This window comes from Cheilinus undulatus, linkage group 5, assembly GCF_018320785.1.
Source record: "Cheilinus undulatus linkage group 5, ASM1832078v1, whole genome shotgun sequence".
NCBI classification, from domain to species: Eukaryota; Metazoa; Chordata; class Actinopteri; order Labriformes; family Labridae; genus Cheilinus; species Cheilinus undulatus.
In genome coordinates this window covers 31,974,704-31,986,641 of record NC_054869.1, presented here as the reverse complement: position 1 = coordinate 31,986,641, position 11,938 = coordinate 31,974,704, and the positions used below count along the sequence as shown (strand labels likewise).

The 11,938-nt window shown below is 41.0% G+C and overlaps 1 protein-coding gene across 1 annotated transcript; it reads right to left on the bottom strand.

Moving 5' to 3' along the window:
- Positions 1-5,185: 5,185 nt before the first annotated feature.
- Positions 5,186-11,403, bottom strand: lipg (lipase, endothelial). The gene is made up of 10 exons (XM_041787926.1): positions 11,088-11,403; positions 9,797-9,984; positions 9,351-9,530; positions 7,891-8,002; positions 7,578-7,796; positions 7,158-7,400; positions 6,839-6,959; positions 6,239-6,469; positions 6,038-6,142; positions 5,186-5,933 (listed from the first exon to the last, which is right to left on the bottom strand). The coding sequence occupies exons 1-10, from the start codon at positions 11,176-11,178 to the stop codon at positions 5,921-5,923; spliced, it is 1,503 nt and encodes a 500-aa protein (XP_041643860.1). The 5' UTR covers positions 11,179-11,403; the 3' UTR covers positions 5,186-5,920.
- Positions 11,404-11,938: the final 535 nt, after the last annotated feature.

The window sequence follows — 11,938 nt, the reverse complement described above, 5'->3', positions numbered from 1 at the left end:
TTAAAAAAACAGTCTATGCATTCATCTGTGGAAAAAATATTATTCTCAGCAAATATTCTAGCTATAACAAGATTGAGCGAGAAAAGCATTTTTGTGTTTATATGTGCTGTAAAATTGCAGTCATGCTACAACAGAGATGACACGGGGGAATTAGTGATCAATCTACCATATGCACCCTGCATTATCAAGACGACAAAAACAGAATAAATGCAGTGGATGTAAACTACTGCCCTTCTTGTGGAGACAGATTTATAGGGCAGTAACTTCAAAATAAATTGCGTTAACATCACACAGTCACAAGGAGCTACCTGAGAGTGAAATAGTGGTACACAGTGTTTTCAGAAAGTATTCAGACCCTCTTCCCTTTTTTCCAATTTTGTTATGTGATTCTAAAGCTGGAAAAAAATCTCACTGGTCCACACTCAGTACCCCATTATGGCAGTGAACAGAATTTTTGGGGAAATTTTTGCAAGTTCATAAAAAACTAAAAAACTAAAATATCACATTGACATAAATATTCAGACCATTTGCAAAAACACTTGAAATTTCGCTCAGGCGCTTCCCATTTCTCTTGATTGTTGCTGCGATGTGGTAAATTAAACTGAGTCGACATGATTATCAAAGGCACACACCTCTCTATAGAAGGCCTCACAGCTGACAATGCATAACATTGCAAAAACCAAGCCAGTAGGTCAAAGTAACTGCTGGCAGAGCTCAAAGACAGGAATGCTGCAAGGCACAGATCTGAGCAAGGCTACAAAAAACATTTCTGTGGCCCTGAAGGTTCCCAAGAGCACAATAACCTCCATAATTCTCAAATCAAAGAAATCCGGCACAACCAGGACTCCTCCAAAGGCTGGTCACCCAGCCAATTTGAGCCATCGGAGAGGTGACCAAGAACACAATGATCACTCTGACTAAGCTCAAGAGGTCCTGTGTGAAGATGGGACAAAGTTCTATGAAGGACAACCATCACTGCAGCCCTCCACCTTTCTGGGCTTATGGTAGAGTGGCTAGACAGAGGCCTCTCCTCAGTGTAAAACAAGTGAAAGCCCACTTAAAATTTGCAAAAAAAACTCCATGTGAAAGTCAGTGAGGCTCCCAGCTTTTTTTGCACGGTGATGGTTGTCCTTCTGGAACTTTGTCACCTCTCCACACAGATTCTCCTGAGCTCAGTCAGAGTCAGCATCATGTTCTTGGTCACATCTCTTATAGCCCGTCTCCCTTGATTACTCAGTTTGGTCAGATGACCAGCTCTTGGAAGAGTCCTAGTTGTGCCAAACTTGTATGCACTGGATGCTCCCGTAGAAGATGTAGGTTTGTGTGTAATTAACCCTGTTGTAAGGAAAACAAAGATTATTTGCGATCTCTGTGAAAAAAGAACTACATTACCCACAATCCTAGAGTGGCATAGCAACATCTCTGATTGGTGTAGCCTGGTATTATCCAGGAATTTTGTCTGTCAGCTGCTACAGCTGAAGGTAACAGTTTTGGGAAAAAGTGGTTTGAGCTCGTTGGTGATGAAATTGGCCACTAAAAACATCACCTGCAACCTGTAGGGGGGAATCGCTATGCATATTTCTAATGCAAAATGTAGTACTTAAATCATTTTAACCAGCTATCGAGATTTGGATCATAATTGATCAACAATACTATTAAAAAGTCTTGGGGGTTAGTTGTTCTTAAACACAGCTCACGCCACAGGAAATGCTGGCAAAATAATCGTCAGAACCATGACTCAACCAGGACTTCTTTGTTCAAAGAGGGAATTCAGGTCCAAAAGGCTCCATACACCAATGTTAACCTACCAAATTAACCTTGAGCCATATAGACTGCAGTTGTGACAAGCTTACACCATCCTTTGGGGTTGATGCTGTAATGTTATTTTTTCTGCAACACACAAAAGTAGAGTCATAGATTTTCTTTGCTGTCCAGCCAAAGTGTGACTACAGAGGTTGAGGTTTGTTGTATGTGGGAGACAGATGATATCATGGATATTAAGAATACTTCATGAGAATGAAACAAACTGAAGTGAATCACCAAACCAACAGTGGGTGGTACATTATTGGTTGGTGAGGAGGCATTAAAAGCTCGGTGCTCTCAGGAACGGCAGACTTGTGGTGTCACCATAGGTTTCCTGTTGTAAGGAAAATGGGTCACCGCTGCAATGTGATCCTAAGAGAGGAATAGAGCACTGAAGGTAATTACAGTGAGAAAATAACAACAAAAGGTGTGTAAAAGGTAATGGGCAATAGTCAAACTAGCAGATAGCAGGCACAACATGTGTTTCTTATAGCATCCCTGTAAGTCACCCTTCTTCTTAATAAGCTTTCAGGTATTCATATGAAACATACCTGATCAGAGCATCATGTGACAAAACATTTCTCTCTTTCTGTGATCCAGTTTTTCTGGTATGCGGTTTCAGTGGCACATAAGGAAAAAAAAGCTCAGCGGGATGTTGCCACTTTGTACCTTCATGCACCAACAAATTTTAATGTGTCATTATGGCTCAGGAATGTTGATGACATTCCTCATTTATGAGTTCACACAATTCAGCGAGTAGAGCTTTTACTACGTGTTGTAGGAGTGGATTACAATTCAGTCTATAGCCTTCATGTCTGAACATGTGCTTACTGATACTGTAAAACTACAAAAAAAATGTCAAAACTAAACTCTTAGAAGGTTACACTTTGTAGATTTGTAGTTAAGATGAACAGTGTTGTTCATTCGCTTACTGCGTAACAGAGAGCAATTGTGAGCTTCTGTTAATAAGATTTCACAACTAAACATGAATTTTCAAGATCAGACATGAGCCAAGCTAAGTAGAACACAAAACCTTTGAATTGTTGTAAGACGAAAGGGACGCTATATGTAGGTGCCCTTATTTGGGTAAAGAGGTCAACATGTATAGGCGTTAAGCTTTGTTACCTGAGATGCGACTGTTGAGGGCTGGAGCACGTTTCTCGTGGCTTCTTTCATCATTGGACAGGCATGTGAGACACAATTGAGCAAGCATGTTTTGAGGTGTTATGCTAACTGTGATGTCATGATGTTAAGTAGCCTATACTTTTCATTTTCAAAACTCAACATACCTTCAGGATGTGGGAAAGCAAAAGCAAAGGCACTTTAGCTCTGCATCACATAGGCTTCACTTTTTAAAGTTCTCCTTGTAATGCAACACAATATTGGCTGTTACCATAGTAGCCTTAAAGGGGAAGTGCACTAAGCCAAACACTTCTTTCAGAATTGGAGATACACATGAAGTTAGAGATTAAAAAACATCAAAATTGTCTGTGATATAGGATTTTTTATGTTGGCAGGGTCATATAAAAAAGATGGTTGCCACTTTCAGTAAAATTTTAGTCCCCTTGGGATCTGCAAAGTCATTCATGAGTTCACACTAGCATTATTTTTCCCATAGGTGGAAATTAACCAATTTCATTTACTCAGATAACAGTAATTGAGTAGTTTTTATGTACTATTACTTGCTTACTTTTGAACTCAGTCATTTACTTCTACTTAAGTACTTTTAACTGTACTTTTACTTGAGCACAATACTCTAGTACTTTATCCACCTCTGTGGGCTATACAAAATATCACATAGCAATAGATTGATCTCACATCACATCACACCCCAAACAGATGCTGTATTTTATTTTATTATAGAGGTGTGACTCTACCTGAAAAACTGGGCTGGAGATCCATATTCTCATTTTGTTATTGCTGGAGGTGGAATAATGTACATAACTGTTATACTCAAGTAAAAGTATAGTTGCTTAAGTACAAGTGAAAGTACTGGTCTATAAATCTACTCAAGTAAAACTAAAAAGTATTTAACTGATAGTTTACCTGAAATACTGATATGGAGTAGCTTCTGAGGGATTTACAGTAAAATATGATCCTTCATTATTGGCAAGATCAACAAAAGAATAGATCTCCGGTCGTTACCACCTCAAAATTAAACTCATAAGAGTTAAAGTTTAACTACACTTTTTAAAGCAATATTTTACAGTATGACAGAGTTGCAATAACTTAAAAATCTATGGCAAGGTGGGTCTTCTCTGGCAAGAATAAAGCAGAGAGGCAACCTCATAGCAAGGCAAGACATGTTGATGAATAGTCCCTTAGGAAGGTCCAAAGTCACCGGTGGTAACCCTAACTCAGTGGATAACTTCACTTATGGTACAAATGTGTCTCACATCAAAAACCACAACAATCCACCAGAAACATGAGCAAATGTGTTGTGATGTGGAATCTTTCTCTCTCTTTGTGCTACTGTGCAGTCAAAATTAGTGGAAAAAATACAAGAGTATTGTACCCAAGTGAAAGTACAGTTTCTCTGGTTAAACTTACTTAAATAGAAGTAAAAATATTGCTTTCAAAATGTACTCAAAAAAGTACAAGTACCCAAGAAACTACTTAATAACATGAATTTGAGTAAATTTAATTAGTTATTTACTACCCCTGGTTGTTATATTTAGTGTAAAACTCCACAACATTTTAGGGCTGGGAAATCAGTTGAGATTTAGATTGAATAACTGTATGTTCTACTGTAATTTTTTGACTGCAGAAGTTGCAGTATTTGTTTGACCTGAAATGGGCCAAAGAATAGTTTCATACATTTTTGCAGCAGAAATATTATGCTCTACACATCATGCAACATTGAAGCATCATTTTTTTTAATAGTTTTCAAGAAAATCCTTTTCATCCTAGGTAATCTTATGGATGCAGGCGGCCCGGTTCAAGGCCGGCCTGTGGCCCCTTTCCTACATGTTTATATTCCACTCTCTTATCCCCTTTTCTGATTTGATCCACTGCCCCATTTATCAGTTATTAAAGGCAAAAAAGCCCCAAAACATATCTAGCACAGGAAGATTCAGCCCTGGTTTTCATGATGATTGCTACAGAGTTTTATTTTAACCACAGTTACTGTACTTTCACTTGAGTACAATGGTTGTGTTCATTTTCCCCCACTCAGTGGAGCATAAAAGTTAACAGGAAGAACGTCAATGTGAAGAATTTTGCAAGGTTGCAGGAAACCAAAAAACAGTCAAAATGCATTCTTAAAAATTAAAAAAAAAATTCTAAAAATTAATCACCAAATTCAGTCATCACTGAGGTAAGTGACTATAAAGGCATTCAGATGTCTTTATGTGAAGGTTCAAATGAAGACAAAGGCAACAGTTTCTACAAATAGCGTGAATTTATTTTTCCAAAAAAAGTTATTTACAGTATATACATAAATACACCCCCAAAATAAGCCACATACAGTAACAGTAACTCTATGCACAAAACCTCAAATAGACTCTGTGCAATGAGATCCTTGATCTCCTTCAGTTATACAGTGTATCAGTAATCTCTCAGCAGAAAGGCACACGTCTCGGTCACAACAAGCACAAACACACACCCACACATTTAACACACACAACATACACACACAAATACTGCATCTAGGGGAAACACATTCAACACATGCTTCATTATGGGATGTGCTCTGATAAATAAAGTTGGTCTTGCAGTGCTTCCATTTTTTTCATAAATAAAAGATATTTAAAAATGTACAGTACAGCGACTACAATTGCTGGTGTATGTCCACTGGCACAGATCTGTTTTCTACCTCACTCGTCCACACATAAGGAACGTTCTGCAGCTCCGTCAGCCGGTAATCTCAACACAGTATCCCGATTCCAACCTGCGTCTCATTTTCCAGCAACCTCATAGGCTGGAAAGACCCCAGCTTCCTTGTTTCCAGAAACGAACTGAGACCTTTGAGTTTAGATTCCAGTTAAGCCCCCTTCACCGTGCGCTGATCAATCTTCCTCCTAATAAAAGTGCTCAAATTAAGAGAAGGCAGTGCTTCTCTGATCCATGTTGGGTCCCCCATGGTGATGGTGCATTGGTTGTTGGAAGTGCTGAGTCTTTACATGGCCAGCCTGTTGGTCAGAGGGATTTTCATTATTAAGATCATATAAACATCACTGAAAGCAATCAAATGTTATAAATTTATGCATGAGTAACATTCTATTTGGTTTTATACCGTTTTCTTGGTTTTACTTCCCAGCCGTCACGGCATTTCACATAAGTAATAGAGTCCCCTGGTGAGATTTCAGTTTGTGAAGGGTCTTGGGCACAGAATGTAAACCTATGACAACACAAAAAAAGGCATGTCAGTAATTTTTTTTTCCAAGAAAAAGAAATCCTAAGTTGTGGTTTTGTCACAGCTCTTCCCAGTACTTACTTCTTCTGTGTTTCTCCAGCTTTCACACGAATACGACGGACCTCTAGTACAGGTTTGGGGGGCTTGGAGTTCCAGGACCAGAAGGTTTTCTTAAAGCTCTTCCAGAGAGAGTTCCAGGATTCAGACTGTCCTTCCCAGCTCAGACGGATCTTCAGCAGGTCACCGATATCCTCTTCAGTAAAAACCAAGAAGGTGTTGGTCAGGTTTAGACCAATGGTGTTTGTGTCATGGCTAGAAGAACAGAGGAAATAAGGTTAAGTCAGGTGCCCATAAATTGGACTTGAAGTGCTTTTTACTAAATCTCTGCTGTAGTTTGATAACTTTACACCTAAGATGACAAAGACAACTCAGCAGAGGCATATAGAAACTTGAGGTAAAAGTTGCACAAGTTTCTCTACCAGTCTAGGCCTGCTCTTTTTAACAAAGACTGGGAATGCCACTTTGAAAAGGTCCGTACCAACAAAGTTAAAGTATAAAATCCAAATTCATTCCACAGCAGTTTTTACAAAAGGACAGTGAAGCTACAAGTTTGTGCATGAACTGTAATGCATTTTGTTAAAAGAAAAAAAAAAAAAGTTAATTTCCAAATAAGTTACATACACATCAACGAAGAGGTTTGTGGTGTCATTGTGGGCTCCGTATAACTTGACATAGAAGGTAGGATCTGCATCATCTGCCTGTTTTCTGTTGAACACGTGCATTTTCATCTGGTAGTGGTAACCTTAAGAGAAAACGTGGAAACAGTTAATGTTTGATCCACTGTTGGTTTGTATACAGTAGTAGTTTATTCTGCCAGCCGTTGAATCATAAACCATGTTATATATCCAGGTTAAAGATAAGGTATAGTAGAGGTTCTTATCAGTTTCATTGTAGGTAGTAAAAAGTAATGATAACTGAATGCATCCTTTTTCAAACTCACCTCCAAAGGGGGTGTCAGCACGTGTCTTCAGATACATTTTACTGTTGCGCCTCTTGCGCATCTTTCTTGTGTTGTAGCCGATGTTGTTGCAGCGGTTCTTGCGGCAGCTGAGGCAGATACCCTTTTTAAAGCGATCAGGATCAGTGCACTGGAAGGCAAAGCTCATGTGGTCCTTGTTCATCAAAGAGTCCACAAACAGGTGCACAGCACGTTCATGCTCACACTTCACCACTTCCATGAAATCTGGAGACAAACAGGAAGGCTGGTTAGGTTTACTGGAATTGCAAAACCCAGAACAAATGCTTGGTGTAATTTTATAGTAGCTTATCAACTCTATAGGATTAGCCCAGTAAACTAAAAGATTAGGTGCAAAATTGCTGAGGGCTGCCTTTTAGAAACAGCCATTTGTTTTCTACTTACTTCCAGCCACCGCCAGCACGTCACCCAGAGAACAGCCAGGCTGCACATCCCCGCCATTGGGGTAGATATCAATGTCTCCAATTGGCTGCTGGATCCCTATGCTGACCCCCAAAGCTTCGCGCGTGTATGTGTGCAGAACATCAACAAAATCAGCATCATCAGGTGAGAGACGCTTTTGTTGATCTACACCCTCAAACATTGGTCCTGCTGGGTCCAGACCTAACAGAAATAAAAATGATACACAGCATCAGTAAAATGAGCCAGCCAACTCTTTGAGAAGTTTTTACCGCGTATTAAAGTCCACTGAACATACCAGTTATTCTGCCGATGGTCCCTCGCACAGATTTCCCAGCATAGCCGGCTACATGAGCTCCTAAACTGTAGCCAATCAGGTGAACTCTCTCCAGAGGAAGCTGCAGCTCATCCTGTCAGGAAAACAACTACAACATCAGCAACTGCCAACTAGAACCCAAACTGAATAAATCGTGGATTTCAGCCAGCGCTGATCATTTGGGCCTTCAGCCGAGCCAAGCTTAGCTAACCCGGACAGAATCACTGACAGTTCCCTTCATACAACTGTGCCTCCACCATCTGTCTCAGTCTATCTCCATGAAACACCCTTTGTCTACATTTACAACTACATGGCAGGATGCCTAAATCTCTCCTCACTTGAAATTCTCTGTGCTTGGTCCAATTTTGTAACAGTCCTGCTTAAAAGGGATTGTCATTTTTGTCTCAGAGAAAATATAAACATCCTTATAAAACTTTGATTAGCATTGATCTTAAAAAAAGGGACAAATTATCCAGATTCTGATCTATGAAGACGAACTGAGCTACTGCCTCTGGGTAACCTCAGATTAGCAGGTTAGATATGCAGCATGCCATTACACCTCTTCAGACAAGCTTTGACAGTTCTGTCATGTGAACAAAAGGTTGAGGAGGGCAGGTTTAGTGGATTTGCAGTTCTCAGCTGTTCTTCTGTCACTCAGAATTACACACTGAACAACCAGATCACACTCTACCACATAAATCTTTTATAGGAACACATACCAAACATATGGGAATGGACGAGGGCTATTTATCCATCTGACCTACATACTGAAGTAGCCGTTACTTTATGACAAGCTACATCGATGGTGAGTGAAAACATGTGCATGTGTTCAGCCAGTGGTGGAGCCAGACTTTTGACTGGGTTGGCCAGACTGGGGCATTGACTTATGCAGGCGTGGCAAGAGGTTTATATGCTCACTGTCATAAAGGAAGAGCATTTGCTAAGTGTATCCATTTCAGCCAGTTAGTGTATCTAAAGATGTTTTATCACTTTTAAAAGGTAGCACAACATTGTGGCAAAATAAAAATGTTTCTAGGTTCCTACTGACTCAAAAGATGTTCATCCAAAGTCACAATTTCAAGTACTAACATAAGGAAATGCAAGAGACGCTACTTGCAATCTTTTGTTAGAAATGTGGATTTTAACTTAAGTTGTGCAGAAAGCAGAGAGCCAGTCATTGCCATGAATTTTTGGGGTGGCAGATCAGATCTCAATGGGAGGCCGGGGCTCCTTGTCACCCTCATTTCTTCCCCTATGCTCAGTGAAGTCTTATTATATACTGGTACAGTGCTATTGCTGGGAAAGTTTACTTTTTGAAAACACCTTCATAAAAGCCAAGAAATTCATCTTCATGATTTGCTCTCACAGCTTCAGCATTTATGGTTTCATATGTTGGTTTTCACTTTCACTGGTTTTAGAGGAGCAGAAATGACTGTGCATACCTGAAGCCAGTTGATCAAGGCAGCAATATCAAGGCCAACAGTCTTGGTGTGGTTAACCGCCTCAGGGTACAGCTGCTGGGCCATGGGTATCCAATCTACCACCACCACGTTGGCTTCCATTTCCCGCTGCATCACTGCAGCAACCAGCTTGTGCATCCAGTTTTCAAACATCCCACTTATCTAAGGGAGGAGAAAAAAAAGAGACAAGAGGAGTTATTCATTCATTCAGGCAGAGCCAGACTACTTTAACCTGCTGACCTCTCTGTGATACTCTGCAAGCTCACATCCACATGATAAATTCCAACAATCAAAGCAGCCTGGGGTCAGAGCGACAACTCTTCCTTCTTCACAAAACACCCAAGATCCCTTCACTCCCACCAGTTTGTCAAGAAGGACCCAGATAGAGAAAAAGAGAGTGAATAAGCATGGTATAAACTCAAACGTACAGCCCAGCCATGGATGATGAAGATGGTCTTGGCTGTAGCGTTGAAGCCACACTCCTCTAGACACTCCCTCTTGCCGGCCTGCAGGTAGCAGCCGTCATGGTCCAGGTCTAAACTCTTTCTCATGTTGTACCTGATGATGGCATTGGGACTCTTGCTGTCTGATGATTCAGGAAATTCACTGTCTTCACCTGAGGGAAGAGAGGAAAATCACCACAAATTAAAGGATTATAGTTACAGCTTTTTAATACCTACTATGAATGGGTTGGGATCATATGAATCAAAAGACTAATTCAAACACATGATTCAGAAACCCCTCAGCCAATCCCCTTTCACATTTTCAGGGAGAGACTGTGACAGCCAATCACTTCGCTTTCACAGCCAACATCTGATCTGATAATGCCGGTTGGGAGCAAGTTGTACCGGGTAGTTAGGCTCGGGGCCAAAATCTCACCGCCACCCTTCCTCTCATCTTCTAAATCATGCTCTCCTCTTCTCCCTGACACAGTTGCTGCCTGGGCTCATGTAATTATAACACTTCAACACTGTGCGCTCCGACCTGAGGCTAAAACGGTACGATTGAAGAATTTGACTGACACATGAGGCATTTAGAGAACTTAAACCAAGATTTTAAGAAAAAAAGAACAGCAAATGCCTGATTTGTTTTAAAATATGATCATAATATTACCTGGCGAACCAATATTTTGCTGTCTTTTCATTTGTCTCTCGATAAGGAAGAATGACGAACTAAAACCAATCAGGTTTACGCATATGACAAACGTCAGATCTGAATTTAAATGAACTCAACACCCTCTGGTAGCTGGCCACACACACCAAAATGACTTCAGCTGGGTTGTAAAGCACGGCTGAGCGGTCAGAAGTAAAACGCGGATTCAGCGGAACATCTTTCCAAGCTGCCTAGTCCACACAGACGTGGCGTTGTGTCCTCCACTTGGAGAGTTTGCGTCAAAGCTGCCGCTCTCCAGAAAAGGACACGTCGCCGGTACCTCTTGTGAATCCATCCCCGCTTTTGTGGCTCACTGACTTTTCCGCCACACTTGCTAGGAATTGTAATTTAGCATAATGGTCCAAAAAGATGCACATTAATCAAGCTGCTTAACTGGGGGAATACTCTGCAAGAAAACATAGTATGTGTTTCATTCACGGATTTTCTTTTGCCTATGTTTGCCCTACCTCCCCTTGTTTGTTGCCAGGTTTTGACATTCCCCATAGATGCTGTGAAAGAAAATAATCATGCAAATAAATGAACAAAAGACCCAAAGCAGTACCTTACCTTTAAGAACGGCGTTTTCCTCAGTAGCAGAAGAGAGGAGCGCGGCGGCACACTGTAGGAAAATCCACAGAAAAAGAGCTTTATGATTCATTTCTCAGTCACAGGAGCGTGTTGGGGAGTAAAACCGTCCTGGTAATATAAAATGTCTCTCTGTGATGCCGGTGGAAGCGCGATGGGAAAGTAAGGGGGTTTAGATCCAGTGACAAAAGAGCAACAGAGACGCCGGTGGTGCGTACTGGCGCGCGCCTGTTGGAGCACCGCTAAAGAAATGTATAAACTAGCATAAGAAGAGTGATTAGAGTTTTAAATAGTTTCCCCTTTTCAGTCATCTGATCATCGGCTGATCTATCGTGCATCTTATTGGTCAAGCCCCCATTTGTTTACGTTGAAGGGCGTGGCAAAACTGAATGAAGTCGTAGTAGGCTTCTCACGTTGCGCGGTTTAACCCTTGTGGGGTGTGCACAACTGACGCAAGACGACATAAAACGTTTCCAGTAGCTGTGGCTCTGGTGTGAGGATCATGCAGCTTACACCCTCACCGCAGTCATGAGTGAAAATAATCAATAATCAGTTTATGATTTATCAGCTGGACTGGAATTGAAACCGTGCTAGTGGTCATGCTTTGTGCTTGCAGTTACATAAACAATTCAAATATCTGCATTTGCTCATTATCATATATGAGGAGCCCACTTTCCCCTCTGTGGGTAAATGGGAATATTTAAAAGGCGGATGGGGGGATGGCGGGGCTCTCTCCCCCTGAAAGCATCGTCCCCTCCGGCTGGCTCTCTGCCAGACCAGCAGCTTAGCTCACCGCCCGGTTTTCAATTGATGAGGCGAAGAATGGGCGCACT

What these genes read in the sequence shown, in the direction of transcription:
- lipg (XM_041787926.1), bottom strand. Translation starts at nt 11,178, where the DNA reads ATGAATCATAAAGCTCTTTTTCTGTGGATTTTCCTACAGTGTGCCGCC. An exon ending in TCATCATCCATGGCTGGGCT is followed by an intron (nt 9,531 to 9,796) that starts GTACGTTTGAGT and finishes CTCCTCCCTTAG; the next exon opens with ATAAGTGGGATGTTTGAAAA. An exon ending in TGCTGACACCCCCTTTGGAG is followed by an intron (nt 6,960 to 7,157) that starts GTGAGTTTGAAA and finishes TTTTCTCTTAAG; the next exon opens with GTTACCACTACCAGATGAAA.